This window comes from Pithys albifrons, chromosome 14, assembly GCF_047495875.1.
Source record: "Pithys albifrons albifrons isolate INPA30051 chromosome 14, PitAlb_v1, whole genome shotgun sequence".
In the NCBI taxonomy this organism is placed as follows: domain Eukaryota; kingdom Metazoa; phylum Chordata; class Aves; order Passeriformes; family Thamnophilidae; genus Pithys; species Pithys albifrons.
The window spans coordinates 10281748-10305129 of record NC_092471.1 but is presented as its reverse complement, the minus strand read 5'-3'; the positions used below and the strand labels follow the sequence as shown (position 1 = coordinate 10305129).

Here is a 23382-nt window from a genome sequence, read left to right as displayed (position 1 = left end):
ATGAAGAGAAACAAATGAGGCAGAGGGAAATTTGCTGCAACAGTTTCCAAGCTTTTTCTGGTTTGGGAACAAAACCTCTAATCTTTATGGCAGAAACTTGCAAGTTTCAGTGCCAATTTCAGAGTAAATTTAAAATAAATATTTTTCTCTTGCTAGAATCAGTGTAATAGTCATGAAGAGAAGCATTTGACATCATGTAGCAAAAACAGCAGCACACCACAGACTTAGGATCCAAACCAGGAAACCTCTTTTTCCCTGCACCACAAACACACCTATCCCTGCATATTCCTACCCTGTCTATCCAAAGAGCAGGCAACAAAAAGGAGAACGATAATGCATATTTGTTTAAACTGATAAATGGTATGCAGCTAATGCCAGGCTACTGTTACTGACTCTTCCTAGTCTGATTTTCAAACTGACTCCCTGACAGGGTGAACTTTTCAAAGCAGCCCATCCACAGACTATTTTGGACTCAATAATTTTGTAGGTTTTGAATACATTTATTTGGTGAACACAGGTAGTAAAGCTTTTCAGATAGATTAATGGACTAAGTGAAGTGTCTCTCTTGACTATAACAGAAGGCTTAAGAGACATCATTTTCTAAGAAATGCCAGCTAGAGGCACAGAAGACTTCTTTGTACTTTGATTTTCTCCACGTATTTTCCATTTACATGAGCCAGTCCAAGACCTCCTTCCCACTGGCAATGTTATCAGAGAGACAATACCTTTCTATAACAAAAATAGCACAGAAACTTGCATAAGAAAAATGAATTTTATAACAATAGAATGACTTTCCCATAATAATTTAATAAATTGAAGACATGAAGATTTAAATCCTCCAGAAGAGCTGCATAAAAGGCACTGATGAATTCATCAGCTCTTCCAAGCTTCCACAAGAAGTCCAGACAATATTTCTTACCTCCTGTTCTACAGAGATCACCTATAAAAGAAAAACAGGCCTTCAAGTCCCTCTATTATGCTATTCTTTGCTTCAGGGGCTAAACTCACTGTTGAATCTGCTCTAAGTAAGTCTGAAACATTTTAAAATATTCCAATTTGTTTCTAATATTTTTCATTATACTAATACTCTTGTAACACTCTTTCTGGTTAGGAGCACAGGCCTGAGCTCTGAAGTGACTGTAGGAACATATAGCAAGCTACTGACCTCTACAGTTTTCCACTAAGCCAACAAAAATCTGCAAAAACACGCAGGAAGTGCAAACACAAGCTGTCACTAGCTTTAGTTAAGCACTGACAGTCCAATTATTTCATGAAGTCCTGAGACCTACAGGAACTACATCAAATAAACCAAATTACAAACTCCACGGAGTAAAAAATCACAGAGTATTTTGCAATCATCATAAATTCAAAACCAAAGGAAAACACCTCTTCCTGGCCCTCCATTTTTGTTATGTTGATGTTATGAGTAAGGACAGCAGGAAATAATTGTACACAGAATATATGTAATCTATAAATTAACACTGTCTCTTTAAGCACAGAACCTCTGGGATTTTATTCTGTTTTAATCTATGTTAGATAGAAATTTTTCACCCCACCAAAATTATTTGGTTTTACAAGGATTCAGATGTTGGCCAGCTGATAGGAGCCCCCTCTTTACTCTGAATCTGTCCTCTTATTTTGTTGAGGGAATAAAGGAACAGCAAGAGAGATTGACACAAACAGGGTAATTCAGTAGCCATGAATATGTGGTTACACACTACATTGTAGTTCCTAGAGAAGAAAGTATGATTTCATTTCTGTTCTTCAGAAAGAAAACTTCCCTTCCATAAAACCTACCCATGACACAGTAATTGAAAGTCTTTCAAAACAGCACCAGCAAACTCACCAAGGCTGTGCCCTAGAAAAGAGTATTTTCAAGCCATTTCACATCTTAGAAAGAAGTGCAATTTAACCCTCTTGGCTCTGGATCCTTTTCTAAGCTGTGGCTCCCCTTCACTTACTTGGTCCTATATCCCAGCTCTCAAAACCATTTTGAAATAAACAATATCTTGCTATCACACAATTAACTTTGAATAAAACATAACAGAGAGAGTATTACTAGGGAATAAAGAGAAACCATTGAACTGCCACAATAAAAATCTTTCCTTTTACCAAAAGGATGGTTCAAGCAAATGTAAATAAGTTCAGTATCTTGGATTTGCATGACTTCAGCTAAGCAGGATAAATGTGCTGGGTCAACCAATAAGTGAAACTCATCACGTTCTACAGAGCTGTAGTCTCCTGACAAGCAGCATTCTCAAGTCTCTTTCTAAAATTGTTGTATCTACAGAGTCCATTCAAACTTCCAAAATGAGGGACAGAATCCAAAGCACAGTCACCTAATTAGAGCCAACAACATGGGAAATGCAAGATAATTAAATTCTTTTCCTAAAAGATTTATTTCTGAGTATCGGTTTTGGGAGACCGGGGAGAGCAAGTGAGAAATTAATCTCACCCTGGAAAACTTAACTCATCTTTGTGAAACTCTCATCAGGAATGAACTAATAATACTGTCATTTATTAAGGCACATTACTGATTACAGTAATAAATATTTCACAAAGTTGCTGCTGTACACAAAATTTTAAATTTTTTGTCCTTGATATAAGCAGATGTCTGCACAAACATGGCACAATTCTAGTGAAAAAGAATAAAACCAAGTTTGAATGGAAAGAAAAATATAAATAAAAATCAAGACTTCTTAAAAATAAGGATAATGAACAATGAGAGGAAGGGTCCTTCCTCTAAAACTTTGTAATCAGGATTTCTGTGTTTAAAAAGTGTAATTGTTGCCCAAGACTAGAAGAAGCTATCTGAATGGATAACTCTTGAAAGATTTTTTCAGGTGAAGAACTTGGCCTTGTGATTAACTAGATCTGAAAAATAACCACTTATTTAAGCTAAGCAAGCCCACATGTTCTCACTCTCCTGAAAGCCAAAAAAACCCACCCAAAAGCAGACATTTGAGTGACATCTAATGGAAGATCATGATGGAAACCACACACATTGGCTCCTGCAATGGATATGGCTACTAACAAAGAACAAAGCAGGGGCCTGAGCCACAATATCCACCCGCCATTTTATACAGCTGAGCAGATTCCCGAAAGGCAAGTTTGGACATTTGAGTGTCCAATTTCAACAACTGAATTCTCCAACGAGATGTTAATTTCTTTATGGACAAGTGCACAGAATACTGAAGAATACAGAAAGTCTTTTAGCTACAAGCCACATACAATCATCCTCTCAAATGACAGTATTGCTCCTTCTTACTTCCTTCTCTGCCATTCTTTTCTAAAGAATCAGGATAACCATCACATATAATCTTTATTATCACAATTGATCTTGATCATCTTTAAAAGACAAGCAGGAGAGAAACAGTCATATTGCAGCTCCACAAAAAAATGAGAAAATACCACTTAGGGAAGGACACCTTTCCTTAGGATTCCCAGGAAATTTTTTTCTTTACTCTGAAGTGAATGGTAGAAAATGCCACAGTTTTTCATAATTATATATATATTTAAAAAAAAAAACCAGCCAAAGAAGAAGAAAAAAGGAAGATTCATCACTGTACATTTTTTACCCTCAAGCTGTCCTTTCTGCCAAGGAAACCAGAAAAGCAAAGGTATTGAGAGTATGTATGAAGCAAAAACACCTGCTTTTCAACTCCCAGGTTGGCCTTGTGAGTAACTTGAGACTGCAGCTGAATAGTCAAACTTGCATCCATGCTTTAATTAGAGGTAAGGGGATCACCTACTGTTTGCATTTACAGTATCTCTGGTTCGTGAGCAGCAGGAGCAAGTTCAGCCATCACAACTTCTCAGCTTGTGCTGCTCTGATGTATCGTTTCAGCAGGGGAGGCTTCGGCAAAAATTAAGCAGAGCCATTCACAGCTGAAGATGCCCCTAAATTTTGCCAGGTGCAGTCGCTGGTGCTTTGCTCTGCTACTCTATCTTGTCAGCCACTGCACCACACAAATTACCAGCAGCATCCATCTCTCCACGCTGACAGCATGGGCATGGGGGTGTCTGTTCTCCATGAACACGTAGGATATTCATTCCGCTAACTCATCCACTTACTGAGAGAATGAGCATATCCTGTCTCGTAACAGGAGATTAAATTTTTGTAGAAAGAATTTAAAAATAAAGCATTATCAATAAAGTGGTGGTATTTGAACAGCTTCATTGCAGAGACCGAGACAAAGGAAAAGGAAGCAGAAATGTAGAGCAGAAGAGTGCAGACAGATAAAAAGTGGCTTGCTAGCATCTGAGAAACCAATGACGAGACATACTCAAATAAAGCTTTTTCATGGTTACAAATCATACTTACAAGTTACGGAAAAAGTCTCAGATGATGAAGGGTAAGAAAGGAAGAACAAGAGAAAAAATTGTTTTCCTGTTCTGGAAACTGATAGCTGATAAAACCGAAATTATGATAAAAAATGTTTCATTTGAAAGCTATCACAGGTAATGCAAATATGCATATGCAAAATGAATATTCTGAAAAATATGATCCTTTGGCAACTAAATAACACACAAATCACAGTAAATTTGTAGATTTTTATCAAAAAATCTTTATTGCCAAAAGGAACTGCCAAATACCATTTAGAGAACCGTGGTGATACAAATCTCTTCCATCAGGCATGCAAAGTCAATCCACTCCAGCTCTGATCTGGACTTCCATGTTTTATAAAACATTAAATGTGGTTATTTAATATATTTGCTACAATCACACATGCATTTTAAAACACATCCAAGCATTCTACAGATACATCTGTCACCACTGTGTACTGCTGAAATTATGTTCAACGTACCAAATTAGTTCAGGTAAATACAGGGAAAGTCTGCTCTCAAGGCAGCAGCTGGAGGCAGTGCTGTTATTTCCGATACAAATAAGCATTAGTGAAACTTAAAATAAAAATGCTCTGAGCACTTTAATCTATTTTTGCTCACTTGTGACTACAGAGCATGATAACGGAAATTTTCAAGCACAGTACTTAAAAATCTAATTTTTGTTTAACGATCATAGTTTTTCAAAATATGAATCCTTCAAGTACGCAGCGATGCATCAATGAAAGAGCACATCCTCTAAAATGTGAAAGGGGCTTTTATTTCAACTTTTGGGGTTCTAACTCGTTAGAGTTAGAAGAACAGATTGTTCCAGTGAAGGGACAGAAGTCACAGCCAACGGGCCATCTGCTGAGCTCCTCTCCAGTGGATCCCACAGCAAAAGGCGTTGTGATGGAGCAACCCAGGCAACTGGGATACACACCATTAAGTAAGTGACAGAATGAAGGATGGAAAACTTTTGAAGGTAAGTGTAGACAAACATGATCACTGCATCACTGCATATTTTTAAAATGAAAAATCAGAAAGATGAAGATATTTGCTCTGAAGCCAAAAGACTACTACTGTACGCACTGCAAACAAGGTTCACCTCGAGGTTTTCTTTGATTTTAAAACAAAAATATGGTAATAGAGTAGATTTAAATGGTCTCTTTTATACCTGCATCTTCTAAGAATTCTAACTTTACTCATTTAATAAAATAGAACGTTCTCCAGCTCTACAGCAGACTGTTTACACTCACTGGAGTTTTGCTGGGTCAGCTCAATTCAACATAAACTTGTTAACTCATTGTTTCTAATGGAGATACCATAGTATTTTCAAAGTCTGATACTCCATTTGGTATTCCTTCAAGTGACTTTTAATACTTTTGAATTAGTATAAGAAAAGTCAATGTATACACTTGCCTACAAGGACATATAATTCAGTGTATCATTTCATAAACCCAGCTGTCAACAGAGACAACATTTTTATAATCCATGTATTGTATGTGTGCCAGTCTGAGATGAATAGTCCTGTAACTGTAATCAATACCGTTCATTCAAACAACTGGAGCAGCATTTCAGACAACTGGCAATTTCATCAGTTTCACTGGGCTGCCCAAAAATAAACAGCTTGAGAGGGATGAATGATCTCTGTGGTTATCTATAAATACTACTAATCTCAGTCATTTGTTTTAGGGGGTTCATCACTGGGAGCTGCAGAAGTCTCATATCAGTGCAAAAGGCATGGCAGGCTTCAAGAAACTGAAGAAATGCTGATGAATTTCACTGGTTTTCCATTCACACAGTTCCTGTATTTACATACAGGCTCCACTGAAAGCTCAAGTATCCCTCCAGTGCTACAGCACTTCCAGCCTTGCAGGAAACTCACACCATCTCAAAGACTGGAAAATACCTCAAAAGTCAAACCAAACTCAGAGAAAGTTCCAGTGAGCCGAGCAAACCTACCCTGGGTAGTGACTAATGTTGCTTACGAGGAAACGTGAGCAAGTTTGGGATCTTCAACTCCTTCAGTGTGAAACTTGCCCACTCTCAAAGGAGTTTTTGAGAGTGAAACAAACCTAACAGCTCGGTGTGAATGAGACTAAGGCTGAGGCTGCTGGGTGCGAGGTGAACACGGGCAGACGGGGAACAGAAGGCACCATTCACAGGCCTGTTCGCTGTCTTTGGGAAGTGAAATAGCTCTTTTTTTTAATTAATTATGCTCTATCTGCTCCTATCTATCAAAGCAAGGCGAGAACAGAGAACAGAGAAAAAAGAATAAAGACAGCTGACTAAAGGGAAAAACCCACATCTCTGCGGAGTACAGATCCCAAAGAAAGCTTCCAAAGCCCTGAAGTGAAAAAGATCCAATTGCTGTAGCCTTAGAGATTTTCTCTCTCCCCGTGGCACCCTGGCCAGGCTGGGGGCTTGCACTGCAATACCTCTGCTGCCCAGCATGAGAACCTGCAGACTGGTGGGTCACTGGACCCAAGATGCTGCACATACCTCCTGCTCCTGCAGGAAAATCTCCTAACTGCAGGGAATTATCCTTAGGTTTTCTACCTAATTTCACTGGTTAGGAATTTCAAGATGACTGGTGTGTGCTCTAGGGAAAACAGAAGACTAATCAGTCCTGGCAAGGACCTAGAGGTTGGCACTCCTTGGCTTCCAGGCAGGATCTGTGCTTCCATGAGCCATCACTGCAGAGAGCTCAATACACCACCGGACTGCAGTAATTCTCTTCTGTGGATACCATGAATGGGAGCCAAGGCCATCACCTCAGCTCCTTCACACAGATTACAATGCTACAAAGAATTAGATGAGCTCTGCAGAAATGCCCAAGCCCTCTGAACAGGGTACTGGCAAGAACCAACAGCATATGTGTGCACACCCAAGTAACCAAACCACTGCTGGACCAAGTTTCTAAAGTCACATTTTTCCACCTACAGCCGCAAACAATCATTTTTCAGTCTTAAATCTTGTTACTCAGAAAATTTATATCCTGGTAATTAAAATAATTTTCAAGTTGTAGCATTATCCAATTTACAAGCTTATTGCTAGTTTAATGTGAATGACAACCAGCACGCCCAGCCACACCACCCCAGCACTGCAGTGGGATGTTTCTCAACCAACCACCAACAGTGAAAAGACTGATGGCACCAATCTCTTCGAAAAGAGAACACTTACCAGTGGACAAACAGAGAAGTTCACAACTCAGTTGGTGCCTCTACACCTCTGAGAAATGAGGCAGGCTGTGGCTGTTTGGAAAGCCTTGATTATATTGTCAAATTGTCTGCAGGATATTTATAAAGAAAAGCCAGCTTTTAAGAATGGGTGAATTTATCAAGCTGCACATCTTTATTGCTTTGATCATCAATATTTTAAAGTTACTACTTTTTATTCTATATTAGCAATAAATCTCTACACACTTTAACTGTAATCATCACAGCACAACCCAATACACTTCTCTTGGAGATTTAGAGCTGGACTCAGTCACAGAAAAACACTCAAACTGGGTAGGAGGATGACTAAACTGGTAAAATAAAGTCTCTCAATTTCAGGTAAATGAATAGGTGGCAGCACACACTGTTATTCAGCTGAAGTCCATAGTGAGAGCTTAAATGAACAGTTCTAAGTGCATGCAGGCCTTTGTACCAGAGCCACACTCCTGCAGTTGGCACTAATTGACCCTCTGGCTGGCAGGCTCAGTGGAGCAGGCAGGCAGCAGTGTCTGAACCACAGGCCCTTCTCTGTCATGCAGAACAAAGTCACAGTCCTGATTATCCAGGAGTTTTGATCTTAATGCTTTACACTTCTATAGCATCTTTCATCCAGGGATGAGGCAGGCAGGACAGCAGGGGAGACTCAAACTGCTACTGCCCTTCCCACACCCATTTTGCAGAAGAAGGTCTCCTGCCTTTGGAATTTTCAGATAATTTTTGAGTAAGTCTACTCCACACACACTGAATTAGAGAGCTGAATTTCTGAGAAACAGCAATGACAGATTCATATTTCATACACAGCTTCACCCAGGCTTCTGCAAAACACAATTAATAACCGATTCCGATTTTAATCTCCTTACAGAGAATGTTGCAATAGACTGAAATCAACCCAACATGAACTAGAAATACACTGGGCTGATATAAGCAGTTTTAGAGACCACATAGTACAAAGTAGAATTTTGTCCAGAAAGATGCCATTTTTAAATTCACATGGAGATCTTGATTAAGGCACACAATTCCAGAGCAGCAGATTCTGGAGTCAATTAACAAAACAATTCTTATTAATGCTGAGAATCTCCAGACAGTACCAAGATAGCACAGAATCTTTTCAGAAAAGCCCACAAGGAAAATATACTTTAATATCAAATTGTATCCTCCAGCATATGCAGAGATTGCTTCAAATCTCAAATGCATCTTATGTGAAACAGGGGCTAGCACTGCAGAACAACACAATAAGAATTTAAGACAGGAAGTGCAGATAATTTATCTGAATAAAGCTTCCAGGAGAGTAACTGATTTATGTTGATGTTGATCCAAGCTGGAACCTGACCAGGATGCAGAAGTTAGCAGCATCACTACTCACAATAGGTTCCCTATTTATGAAAAACAACAGGGTGTTTTTACAGACGAAAATAATTTAAAATGTTAGCTTTATGCTTCAGCCAAAAGACCCTGTTTTGCCAGAGATCTGTTCTTGAATTAAATCTAGAGCAACTCAGGAAAAGGTGTCACGTTTTTCAGTCAAGATTATCGCTATTCATGAAAGCATCTAAGAGACACAATGAGTTAAACTTCACAGAACAGTCTATGGTCTTCAATGTCACGGCCTCTATTTCTAAAAGAATTGCAAAATCCATAAACTTATGCAGAGAAAAGTAGTGAAAGCTTCACAGCTACAAAACAAAACAAAACCAAAACCCAAACTAAAACCAAACAACCAAACCCAAACCAAACCAAAAAATCCAAAATTCAACAAACCAAAAAGAATAAACAAGTAGGAGGGAAAGGGTAAAAAAAAAAAAAAAGGAAATTTGAAAGTAGAGATGGTATAAGTGCCTTCTGCTAAAAGCAAGGTCAGCATTTTCCACTGGAGACTATTTGATTTACACTATTTTGTTTCAATTGAAAAACAAAATCTTTCCTTGGCAGATTCTGCTCTACACAGTCTATTACAGATACTTCTGAGATACCCAGAATCATTTATAAAGGGACACTTATTACCGCTGAACGTGATCATTTTGCTAAACTTCCCAAAGTTCTAAGAGGAAATATGTGCAATGCAACACAAGGGTGTATTCAGTTATTTGCTGAAGTCAAGAGTCTGCACAACCTACGCAGTCCTGGAGGAGAGGTACACTACTGATAAAGATGTTTGGAGTCTCTCTTGAAGAATCCAGTGGCTGTCCTGGACCCACATCCTCTATTTATCCAGAGGCTTAAAGTCAGGAGGGACTACCCTGCTTTTAGCATTTACTGACTTCACTCCTTCAAACAGCTACTCCAAATTTACCCTGGTATAAATCACATCAGAGGAAGATCCCATTATGTATCTTGACTGCCCCTCTTTATCTATGAGATATAAAGAGGCTTCTTTTCTTTCTCTTAGGGTAGAACAACGAAGCATTAAAACATTTAGGTCCCAGTGGTCATTGCGGATATACATAACTAAGTATCACAGCTTGCAATTTTGTTTTGTGTCACACAGAACAAAGGGCCTGGTAGAAAAGGACATTGACACAAATGAACACACGTTTTGGAAACAGGACATGGCAGCTGCAGAAACCTTTGCTACCTTTCCCACACTCTGCATGTGATGCATGCTTCAAGCATCTTCCACACCAGCAGTGCCCAACTGGAGTAGTGGAAAACTTCAGGAGGTTTAACTGGTCTCATTTTGATCAATTTTAGGCTTATCTCACTGCCTCTTCAGGTAATAAAGTAAGTTGCCTGTAGATGGTGTGGAAAGACACGCTATACATACTTAACTGACAAAAATCATCTATCCATAAAATCCATCACAAACAGCTTGAACTATGTACCCTGAAAAAAAGCAGACAGCTTCTTCCAAACCACACACAATTTTATTTTCACATCCATCATCTATATGTCATTATAAAAATTGGACAGAACAGGTGCTTTTACACTAAAAAAGGCAGATTCATGGCTGCAGAAACATCTTGCTAACTCAGACTTCACTAAAATGTTTCAGTCAAGAAAAAAATGTACAAAACAGAAATCATAATTTCTAAAACAAAACATTTGGCTTCAATTGAAACCAAGTTGTTTGTTTTGTTTGGTTTTTTTTTTTAATCTGAAACTATTAAAAAATCTTTTATTTATAATTCTCTAATTTTCTGCTTGATCCCAATCTAATTCTTAAAACCTTTTTGGAACTACATCTGAAATGAAAGATTAGCAAGTCACACAGGTCCCATCATTTCCAATGATGATGTTCTGGGATATACAATTAGTTTCTGGGATACACAGAACAGCAGAGGGATAATGGTTCCATAGAGGAACTTGGTCTGAGCTGGCTGAGACATTAAATACAAATATATAAAAACTACCATTAGTTATGAGAATCACTCTGCTGACATGGCTGAAATAGGAAAGAAATAGCATTAGCTGGCACAATATGACCATGTACATTTTTTCTCTTTAGCATTATTTTCTATTCATCAAGAAGTCCTAAGCAAATAAGCACAAAAAGCAATGTTTTAAAAAAAATCAGAGTTGGATAGCTGATATTATGCTGCCTGCTCATTCAGCATTTCCTTAAGTCCAACTACTTTTTACATATTCCACAATGGTAGTGAAGCCACTGTGGAGATGCTACCTGACCACTGCACAAACACTTTGGAGAAAGATGGGTGAGTACATTAAACTTGCTAGACAATTTAGAATCCCCCTAACAGTTTTGATTCAATGCAGGGTTAGACTCTGGGTCAGTCCTTTGCCAATCAATAGACGCTAATTAGCTCTCATCTAACTACTGGGAAAAAAAGAATGCACGTGAACTTCAGTTTTCTGACCAGCAGACTTCATTAGAATTCAAACTTGGAGACAAAATTGGTAATGTCTAAGAAGACGAAACCTCTGTAATTGGTAAAAATCAGCGTCTCTCCTGCAGAGAGGCTATGGAATGTTCATTACCTGAAAACACTTAATAATTACTATTTCTCTGTTATTACAGTAAAATCAAAAGCAAGCAATTCAGATCTACTGAAAGCCCTGTGAGACTTAGCTATCAGCCAGAAGCAGCAAAGAGCTCAGCTGCTTCTGGCTGGTAGGGAGGAGGGTTACTCCCCAAGAATTCACTGAGTAGGAATTCACAGGACTCTGCAGGTGCACGAAAATAGCCAGGATGAAATAATATAAACATGGGACTTGTGAGAGATAGGTTTTAACCAATTGAAGTTTCTAGCATGGTGGTGTGTAACTCTTTTAGCCAATAAGCTGTAGTCCTAACACTATATAAACCATGTGCTATGTGTAATAAAATGTCTTCACTATGAATCTCATAGATTGGTGTGAAGTTCAGTTCCTCTGCCGTTTATTTTTAGTTTACTTTATTTCTCCCCAAACCATCTTCCCCCCTGCACCTCTTCCACAGAAGAAAAACACAAACAACAACATCAATGACAACCATCAGGAAGTTTTAAGAAATTTAACACACACAGCAGGGCACAAAGACAAATCAAGATGTGTGTCATGATGTAGCAACCCAGTGATTCGCAAGACCTGATCCATGTTCACTAAGCGGGCGGCAGCGCCTATCGTGGGCTAAGATCTCTGAAATGGAAATGAGACAAAGAAATCATGGGAGGCAGCAACCCCTGAAACGCACTGCTGCACCTCTCTCAGAAAAGCTGGCAGCTGGGAGATACTGATTACAGCACATTTGCCAGATCTCACAGGGAGAAATCAACAGACAGCAGCACTTCTAGTAAAGATGGTTCTTCCTCCCATCACTCAAATAAGCAGTTTGAGTGTGGGATCAGGTAGGTAAGAATTGGGCACACTCTGGGCTGTTGAACTATGGACCATACTCATAATAAAGACCCAGGGTGTGTAGGAGACAAAGAAATTTGCAATATTAAACTTGTTTTCTCTCCAACAGCTTTACTTATTTCAGGTAAAGAGCTGAAAACTCCTCCTTTGCCAAGAGATAGATTGGCTTGCAGTACAGCTGAGACACATGTTCTCCCAGGTTCATCAGTGGGAATGTATGTCTTCTTCCAGCATAGACAGCAAATTTGTAAGTGCTAATTTCAATTCATTTTGCAATAGGATGAAAAGTAGCCTGGATTTTGGTGGGGATTTTTTCTTTTTGTTTTTGGTTGGTTGGTTGTGGGTTGTTTTTGGGTTTGTTTTTTGGGTTTTTTTTTCTTTGTTTGGGTTTTTCTTTTTGTTTGGGTTTTTTGTTTGGTTGGTTAGTTGTGGGTTTTTTTAGGAAAAGGACAAAGTGATCAGTAGATGGAAGAAGGTGCTATTAGCCAAAACTACATGTTTTTCACTGAAAACACCCTGCAATACCTGTCAGATACAGGTAAATTGTACCACCCTTGTACAAGGGATAGCAAACCTGCACTACCAAAAAGAACAAATCAACTTACTCCAAATCATGCTACGAGCCACCAGAAGAGTCCACAATTTCCCACATTCAGTTCCTTTACCACATAGGCCAGACCCAAACACTTGATGTTTGCAAAACTGACAATGGTGAAATCAGCAAACACCATTACACCCATCAGCCCAGGAGAAAGATGTGTAAAAATTATGAAGTATACACAAAATTAAGTAAGAGAGACCATCAAAGAGCGGTACCTTTCCCAGATACCTATACATATAATTTTACAGACAGTCCTCTTATTAAAAAGGTCTCAAAACTGAAGTCCCCACACAGTCCTGCATTTTTTAAAATTCTTGATCAGAATTTCAAACATCACATTTGAATAAACTCCAACAAATACAGCACAAGGGCAAGACCAAGCATCCAAAGGCAATCCCCTAAACTATAAGTGTTCTGAAAGTGAACATGTAAATAGCACTTGAACAAACCAAGCAAAAATACTTTCAGTACATCTGAAATGTCCAAACAGTCTGGCAAAATAATTACATACAAGTGACCAGATAGAACTCTCCATTCCAGCAGAAGAGTGCTCACCTGAGCTATTATCCAATTCCAGGAGAGCAATTCACTGTTTTCACAAGTGCCTGGGCAAGTTACACACAGCACTGTGCCCCTGCAGACCGATCCTCACACACAAGGGCACCTCTGCCTCCTGTGTGGTGTTTGTGTCAGGGCTGCACATTGCCACTTGCTCTTTGAGAAACAGTTAAGATGATAAAACAGATCTAGAGCCTCAGACACAACGAGGATACGCAGGAATGAATCCACTGACAACGCATTCCTACGTTCACTCTTCCCCTTTACACAGAAACCTTATCACCTGTTTCTCTCCTGCTCTGTGTATATTTATGTTTTATCACTAACAGTTACATCTTTGTAAGATCTACTGAAAAGGCACGTATTGCCTCTGAATACTTCACATATAGCTACACACTGATAAATGAACTCTGCATTTTTGGTGATACAGAAATATCTCCAAAGTCCCCCATACAGTCAGGCCAGAGCACGTACTGTGAGGCTGGGGTAGTTCTAAGGGTACACATTGCAATAACTACAAACAGCCTGATAGAGGAGTCTACTCTAGAGTTCTCATCAGATGACTACACATGAAAAACTCCAAGATGATTTCAAGTTTGAGGTTTCTAAGACACCTAACACTCCGAAGATCAACAAATAATATAAAGCAGGTGATACAACCCAGGAAAGCCCCTGACTCTGATGGGAAATACAACACATACATATTTAGAGGAAGGAAATATCCACATATGAAACCTGGAAATTGCTTCACTGCAGTGATCATCACAGTTCCACAGGAAGTGGTTTAATCTAGATCAATCATTGCTATATTTCTATTTTTAGAACACCTCATTGTTCCAGTGGAAGCACAAGCTCCCACATAGCAAACCTCATGACAATAGGTACAGAGCTTTTGGCTGCCTCATGAGCCTCCTTAGAAAGGGGGTCATGGCCTTCCAGTGACCTCTACTCTCCAGCAGCACAGAAAGTACAGCTCTCAGGCTGCAACTTCAGTGCAAATACAAATTCACATAAACACCTTTCTCCAAATAAATGAACACAGGTTTTCAATTATATGGGTTGGCTTGGTTTGAAATGAACTATGAAAAAAAACCTGTTGCTGTTTTAAAAATAACATAGTCTAAAACATTTTAAGGATGCCTACTAAATTAAAATTAGCATTCCAAAATTGGTAATGACAAAATATGTACTTTAAATGGAAAATGTTAAATTGATGGTTTGTGACAATAAAGAATCACTGAAAATACATCAGCTGCCTCATTTCACACCTTCTTGCATAACAGTCCTCCACTTGCAGTAGGATGGCCTCCCACCTCCCAGACACTGAACACAGCGAACCCAGAGGAAAGAAACCCACTGTTTCTGTGCCTCTTGGACAAGCTCCCAAGTCAGCCTTCAACAAAACTGTGGGGTTTTTCTGTTGTTGTTAAAAGCTTCTGTCACAGGCTTGTTTCCCATCATGGCATCTCCATTTCCTCCCAGAGACAAACCACAGCTGTTACACATTTTATTGGAATGCCTAGTTAATCAGTAGCTCTCCAACCCATCCTAACAGCCCTATGGGTGCTGCAGGCCCAGTGCTATATAAGAAAAATGAACAATTTCACATCTGCATCTGTACAAAATCTTTCTGAAACTAGAAAAGTAAATGGTGCTCTTCAACATGCTTTACTCTTCATTCACTTGCTGAATTCAGAGTTTCTCAAAAGTGTCCATCCATAAAACACATTTTTTCCATCTCTACAGTGTGACTTTAATGAAACCCAAACACCTAAACAGTACATCAATGCTACGTATGCAGCAGAGGAGGAAAGAGAGTCAGCTTATTGCAAAACTAATTAAAAAAATAATAAAACATAGTTGAAAGTTGTAGGGTTCCTTCAGTTAAAACTGAGATCATATTCAGCTTAATGACAAATCATCTGCTCTGCCATGAAGTGGAAACTTCCAACTGAAGTTGGAACACACCTTTCGACCTAGGCCCAATACTGCAAAAGCTCTGACCCCTCAACTGAAGCCACCTGATGCTGTCATACAGCAGTCACATACGATACTTGAGCCCCTTCTGCATCGTAAAAAGCATTTGTAGTGATCTATAATGAGTAGAGTTGTGCAGAAACCACATTTCCAGGTGTTTTACCACAGAATGCTGGAGAAACCAGAGGGCATCCATGGTGGGAGAGTGAGGCATCTACGCTATGCAAAACCACCCATGCATGGCCCAGACTTGGCAGGACTCTCAGAGACACATGCTACTGCTTTTGGCAGAAGGGAGCTGACCACTTGCAGCATCAGTGTCCTTTGCCAGCTGGCCAAAGAGCACACAGATGCAAGGGAAGCAAATTATCTGCCCACTGGCTAAAAGAAGTGCTGAACAGCACCTAAAGAAAACGCACATGTGCGCATGTGGTCCTGTGTGTGAGTGAGTGAGCCTGAGAGCGTGTACATACAGACACCTGGGCCTTGGGAAAGGCAGCAGTACAGTTAAACTGGGAAAATTGGCTGCTACCAGTCCTGAGGTATCATTTTCTGCAACATTCTCACAACAATGAACAGGCACTTTTTCCATTAAAATCTTCCAAGTCGAATTTTAAAGATTAAACACAAGGACTTCAAGGATGCTAAAGTCTATTTTCCTAAGAAAGTCTGAAATCAGACCCCTTCAGGAATGGCCCATACAATCCCTTACACGATTTTAGCAACTTAGGGTTAGCATGTCTTTGTGTCTTCCCTCTTTTTTATCTCTTGAAGAATGAGAGCTTGTGAAAAAAAAAAAAACCCACTGCACATCAATATTTTGTAAAATACAAAAAGCCTTCTGATTTCACAGATATATTAAAATAAACTCAGAATAACTAATGGGACAAGAATTTGCAGCTGATAGGGTAGGTTTAGCTGAAAGATGAAATCTGCCTGTAGATTAATTAGATTGTGCAATCACAGCCCCTGTTCATCCGCACACATCCCACCACTATCATTACATGATCAACAGATTTTAATGAAAACTAATGCTTTCTTTTGAGAAATTCCATGGAGACAATGAAGAAGGTTGAGTTTACTTTTCTAAATATTTCTTGAAAATTGTACATAACGCAAGTGCACATTTGTCGGCTGTAAAGGTGTACAACAGCAATTTTTTGCAATGACAGTGCAGAGAGGGAATATGAGATCTGTGTGCTAATGAGCTGACACTGCAGAGGCTGGAGCAGTGTTGGTATAGTGCACTACAAGTGCAGAGCAGAACGACATACGTGGGCTATTTCTAGGGAATATGATCTACAGAACTATACACACACAATTCAACACTAATACCAACATCCTGCAGCAGAGGTTATAAGAAAAGCATGAAAGATGTTGATTCAGTGATGAAATTATATATTTGAATTGTTAGATTCACATTATTTTTAAAATGCCAGCTCAGTCCCTACATGAGCATTTTTAAAGAAAACTGAACATGATTTTGATTTTATACATTCATAGGTCAAGTTAACTTCCTTTCTGTTTCTTCTGATAGCAAAAAGCTGCATATTTTAAAAGATGTAATAATATCCCTGGAGCCAACTGATAAACTTCAATTCACCTTTAAATACACAGGAATTTTCATCTGTGTTTGCATTTGTTCTCTGTTAAGATATCATACAGCTAAATAAATAAGTGGGGAGATAAATAGTGTGGATGAATACTGTATGAATGTGTGTAAATTAAATATACAGAGAAGGGCTCAGTGCTAGCAGTAAAGCAAGGAATACACGTACATAAATCAGATTATGCATCATTTAACTGACAAAGGAATGAGAGGGAGGGGCTTAGGGCAGGAATTTTCTTTGCTTCTAAACAAGTTTGTTCCCATGTTGGGATATTGCCAAATCAGCCATACCAGAGGTGGGCATTTTTTCTCTGGCTCATGAGAATACTTCAGAAGAGGTGTTTTTTTTCTCTTGCCTCCGGAATGCACCAGATTGCATCAAGAGGGATGTGCAGCTGTACATTAAAAACATAAGTCTTTCCTGGGCAGAGCCCCCCTCAATTCCCACACTCATGAACAGTTACTACAGTCACTATCACATACTTCAAAGCAAAGGAGAATGAAAAGTGTTATTTTATGGATACAGGCACTAGGCTCAAGCTACACATGCTACCTTCTCCAATTTCTCCAGTTCCTGTACCTATCCCACCACAGTCAGCCCGTCTGCCTCTCCAGTGGGGGCAGGCAGTCACTGCAGGTTTCTCTCCTATGGATTCCTGCCAATTGCAAATACTGATCAGAGGTTGTGTGACAGCACTGGAGACAATATATGCTTATCTCTATGTGAAGTAAAAATATTGTGGAAAGAATTCCTTCATGGATGTGGGAACACCCTAAAATTATCTGCCACTCCACTAGGAAGGAGGATGTGATTAGAGGTACTTAGGCTGGGATGTGAACCAGGTAGTGGAGGAGCTATGAGTTCCTCCTCATGCATTGATACATGAGTGTTCTGACTTTCAAAGACAATTGCTTCCAGATTCAAAGAGCAACTGTTCTGCTATTTTTTAAAAATATTTTGAGCTTCTGAAACATATGACTGGTGACTTGGACTCTATTCTTTTCCTATCAACAGTATTATGAGATGGTTGACATAGCTATGGACAAGGTCACCTTTTCATTGTCTTTCTTGTATTTCTTTTTTCACATCTACTTTTAAATAGGTTACTGTAGGTTCATATTCTCTAGTCTACAGTTTCTCCAGAGTTTTAAGTTTTCCCAGTTTTACTACACTGGTAGTATGAGTGTTGGAACATGCAGCCCTACACTACAGAAAACCATCTCACCTTCCTAAAAATCACCATAGCTTTGACACCATAGCAATGATAAAAATCATTATATGTCAGAAGATGAGTAGGACACTGACTAAATATACTGGCTGCCCCTAAACAAGTGTGTGGTTCACTAGTCTTGGTGGGATCTGTAAAGAAGTGCTGGTAGAACTTTTAAAAGACAGTAATTAATCACCTAAGCAGTTCAATGTATTTAGTTTAAATCCATATAATTGATATTTAGGAAAGTGTGCTTGAGATACAGCCTCTTGAAGGGATTACACTGATTAAGGATTAATAGTCTGATGTTTGTTGTAAGAGCTGTTGAGGCCGGATAGGATTAGTAAAATAAGATGCTAAGTAGAGACATGCTTTTATTTACTATTTTTTTTACTTGACCAAATATTTTTATTGAATACTATGTAATTAACCCCCCTGCAAAAGTTGTAAGGGTCCTAATTCAAAGCCCTTTGAAAAGTGTAGTGCTGCACTAGCACGAAGCAGTCACATGGGGGATATGTTAGAATATCAATCCAAAATTTGTGCAAATATTTCCTAATTACATATTTTCTAACTATCAACTTTCTCAGATTATACAGTGGGACAGGAATATAAGAACTATTCTACCTCCAACAAAAGAAAAAGAAAAAAGAAAAAAACCAAAGAATATATTCAAAACATGAAATTGTTTTAAACCTAAAGGTACCAGTTTTCTGTACTCCAGTACTTCATTGTTTCAGTATAATGCTTCTTCGTCTTTGAACATTTTATACGGTGAATATAAACCTGCCTACTGTGAGAGGAAACCTGTTCATAACACAAAGTTAGTATGTTGCATTCAGAGGTCCTTTAGATCATATACAGACATAAATCTGTACATTGCAAAGTGCCTTAACTACCTTGCAAGAGAACTCCTTTCATTTTCAAAGATTCACAATAAAGATTGTATAGAACTGAATTTGGAGACATCAGTAAAACAAATATCCAGGAACTACTATTGGTAAAGGAATGCTTTTTAAAATGCAGAACACGCACATGTCTTTCTGAAAGAGATTTCGCATTTTAACATCACATTAGCAATATTCAAAGTTCTGTTTAGCATCTTCTGTTAATAAAAGCTCAAATTATACATATGCACTGCTTGTGCAGAGCTATTTCACATAACAACAAGCGTTCTGATTCCATTTTCTCTCCCCTCAGCTCTAATGGTATTTGTCAGTTTACAATCTCCTCAGCTTTTCACTGGACTTTCATGGTAAGAAAACAACTCCGTATTTCAGGGCAGAGGAGGCAAATAAGCCCCTGCAGCTTTATCCCCTCAAGGTCACTTGTAAACAGTTGTTTCTGACTTTTTCCTACATAGTATTATTGGCAAATTATGCCTTTTCACACACCTAGGTTGTAGCCTCAACAGAAACGGGATCTTACTTCAGCGCAATTCACTGATCGCAGCTACACAGCATTGCTACACCAACAACAGGGTTGTTTTTCAGGAAAACAAAACTAAAGGGGTGAAAAGAACTGGTGAGACAACTTTTCCTAAGGTATTATTCAACCATATAATGCTGCAAATGTACTAAACCTCAAGACACTGCACACATTTGTTGCACTATACTGCATGACTGAGAACTCTAGGCTACCAGGGAGAAACTGAATGTAAGGATGGATAACAAAGAAATATATTTTTAAAACCATGTATTTACTTACAAGCATTTGTCACTGAAAAACTGTTGGAAGAGTCCAAGTGATCTACATGATAGTTCAAATGGAAGGGCTTTTCTGTGGTATTTTGGTTTGTGTTGTATAACTGCACAGCAAACCGAAAAGCACTGTGCTCCTGAACAGTGTTCCTCATGAAAAGTCCACCTAGGATGGAAAAAAAAAAGGAAAAGGTATTTCAGAATTAATTTTGAGGAGAAGCAGTGGCAGTAAGTTACATTTGCATGCTGCACACTGCAGGAAAGAATGAACAGCAGAAGGCTGAACCTGAGCACATAACTCTGACAGAGCACCTACATGAAATGCATATTCCAAGTCAAAGTTAGGCTTTTAAAGCCATCACATCCAGGTACCCCCCGAGCAATGGGAGTCGCTGGGAGCTGCAGGTGTGCCTTGAAAACCAGGCCACTTCCACACAGATGCCCACAGAGAGATTTAAAAGTCTAACTTGGGGAACCGCGGCTCCTAAATCATCTCCAGACTACCGAAATATCGTCACTGTGGAGTTATGTGCGAGGACACGGCGGCGTGGCAAACGTGCGGTTTCACGGTCTGGTGGAGCGATAGCACGGCCGAGCGAAAGGATGCTCCGAGGGACGGCAGGGAACAGCCCCCGCTTCACTCGCTGCCCTCAGCCTCACGGCTTGCTCAGCCCTGGGTTTAGGGCACGTCGCTACAGATTCACGCCGTGACTCTCCCACATGATGTGCTCCACGGGATGCGTTGCTCCAGGGCACGGTTCCGCAGAGTGCGGACCCGATCCCCGCCGCTCGCAGGGGAGCGGGAGCCCGGCGCCGCTCGCAGCCGCCCGCCAGCGCAGCCCTCGGGCACCAGCAAAGGGAAGGAACCCGAGCAGGGCTGGCTCCTTCCCGGCGCCTCCCGGGCTCGTCCCCCGCTCCCCTCCACACAACTTCCCCCCAGCTGACGGGGAAGGCGCGGGTCGCGGTGCCGCGGCGGGCGCTTACCTATACTGATGGTGTTGGGGAACCCCGCCAGAGCCTCCCCCAGCAGCCCCGCCAGCAGCAGCAGGAGGGTCCGGGGCGCGCTCTGCCCCATTTTCTTCAGCCCCTGCGGTTCAGCCCCTAAACCGAAACTGGCGGCACAGGCATGGGCGCAACTGGAGACTCGGAGCCGCGTCAGTGGTGGTGGCGATGCTGGCGGAGGTGGTGGGGAGGATGGTCCCCCTCCTTTCTTCCCTTCTTCTTTTTTTTTTTTTTTTATTCTTTCCTTCCCCAAATCCCTCTGCTCTCGTCTTCACCCCAGCCTGGCAGGGCTCATTGGCTGCGAGATTGCCTTTCTCCCCCCGTCTCCAGCAGCCCCCCCCCAGCGCAGGGACTTCCCCCAAAGATGGTGGGTAGCGGAGCCGGCGAGGCTGCTCCGCCCGGGCCGGGAGGGGGTTATCGATCAAACTTGGCGTGCGGGGGGAGGCAGCAGCTCCGCTCGGCCCGCCCGCCCAGCCCCGGCGTCTCCCGGCCGCGGCTCCGCGCTCGGGGCTGCGGGAGCGCACCGGCCTCGCGTGGGGCGGCCCCCGGGCTGCAGTGCCCCTTTAAAGCTGCATCGCCTCGCTGTGTGTGAGTGTGTGAGCGTGTGTGAGTGCGGTGCGTGCGCCTGTGGGCGGGCGGGGGAGGGAGCGAGGAAGGGAAGGAGGGGCGGGAGCCGAGCCGAGCCGAGCCGGGGCCGGCGAGGGATGCCGGGGTGGTGAGGAGGAGGTGGAGGAGGTGGAGAAGGTGTCGGGTCCTGGCCGTGCCCGGCGGGCGGTGCGGGCGCCCCAGCACCGGGGACCGAGAGGCGGCGGAGGCGCCTCCGGGTACCGCGGGAGAGAGGCTCGGGGAGGGCCGGGGCAACCGGGCAGGCCCCGCCGGAGCGGAGAGGCTGAAGCGCACGGGCTGCCGAGGGAGGGCTGGAAAGGGCCACGGCAAGGGATGCTCAGGCACTTTCCCGGAGGGGCTGCCTGCCCTGCGCCCGAGTTCTGCCCGTCCCTCCTCCAGTGCCAGCGGCTCAGCAGGGAGGCATCATCCGCCCACAGTTCCATGAAGTGAAGAAAGACAAGGAAGAGTTTAATCCCACACAAGGGAATATTAGGTCCTTCCCAACCTGCTCTAAAGGAAGGAACCCCAGCGAACTCTCCCGGTTTCATCCCTTATGCTGTAAAAAGACGGAACATGTCTGAGCTGTCGCAGCACAGAGCACAGCATGGCCAACCTGATGGGGAGCACCCAGGTGGGTGCTGGACATCTCATCCCTGTACCTTGAGCACCTGTCCTGAGACGCCCTTGGCCTGCACATGCACAGGGAGCCTCTGCTTCAGGATGAGTTCTCAAAGGGGTCAATCTGGTACCCACCTCCTTGACACCTTCCTGATGGACCTTGCAGCCCTTTTTACTGCTTTTGGACTCAGAAAACTGTATAAAATAGAGACAGAAAAGAGATACTGGGTCAAGTAGCCCACCTCACAGGCCCAGCAGACTGTTCTTCCCTTAATGTTTGCTTTTCCTCTGATTTCAGCAGGTTGCTTTACCTTGGTGTTCTTCTGCTTTCTTTTTTTGTCTTAATCTTACACTCTGTCATTGTGTGGGTCTGTGTTCAGTTCAGTTAGAGATAATAGTAAATGCAATTGGCTTTGCATTTGCAAAATAATCAACCAGTGCCAGTGGCTCTAGTGTGATGTAAGTAGTCAAGATGTAAGATTTGTGGCAGATTACTGCACATATGCTAATGAACAACACCAGAGGTTCTAAACCACTACTCTTAAAGGAAGCCAAAGGTACAGGTGAAGAGCAGGGCATCACAGTCATGATGCAGGAGCATAACAAATGCTTTTAAGTGACATATTTGTGACACCTACTCACCCCAAGGTAGATGTGTTGGTTGCTACATGTATTCCTTTATGAGAATCATGCCCAGAAGATGGAGTCTGTTCCAGTTCAGGCAGGGGCAGGAATCAGGCTGCAGGGTGGATGATTAATGTTCCCTGTTTAGATTGAGATGGCAGTTGTCACTTTATCTCTTTTTAAAGAAATGGTTATCTGTATAGACAGGTAGGTTAAGGTGCCTCATTATATCTGTAGTAATCCACAAGCTCACAGCACTCTGCACATCTATCCATGAAGCATGATTATATTCTTCCCTTACGGATGCAAAGGCTTCAACGTTGGGGAAAACAGCCGTCCCAGCTCACCTAACCAGAAAGTTTCAGACCCAGAATTAAGAACATGAGCAGCACTCTGGCTTTGCTGCAGAGCACTCTGCTCCCAGATGTCCTTTGGTAAGGATAGTAGATCTGAAAGCTAAAGACAGGTCCAAGAAGTTTAGACTTTCAAGATAGTTGTCAAAAGCACATTCCTGTAAGCAAATAATTTCTCTTTCTGTTTC

General features: G+C 41.3%; 1 protein-coding gene across 4 annotated transcripts in view; it reads right to left on the bottom strand.

Annotated features, from left to right (window-relative positions):
• Positions 1 to 21248, bottom strand: part of GRIA3 (glutamate ionotropic receptor AMPA type subunit 3) — a 146081-nt gene extending 124833 nt beyond the window's left edge. For 2 of the 4 annotated variants that reach the window (XR_011699060.1, XM_071569622.1), the window contains exons 1-2: positions 20976 to 21156; positions 19999 to 20157 (exon numbers count right to left, since the gene is read on the bottom strand). Coding sequence is in view for 3 of the 4 variants with exons in the window: in XM_071569622.1 (XP_071425723.1) it covers positions 19999 to 20157; positions 20976 to 21066 (250 nt within the window). In the remaining variant the exon portion in view is untranslated. Of the gene's footprint in view, positions 1 to 19998; positions 20158 to 20975 lie in introns of all 4 variants that reach the window. The other 2 variants (XM_071569624.1, XM_071569623.1) reach the window with 1 other exon arrangement.
• Between the last annotated feature and the right edge of the window lie 2134 nt (positions 21249 to 23382).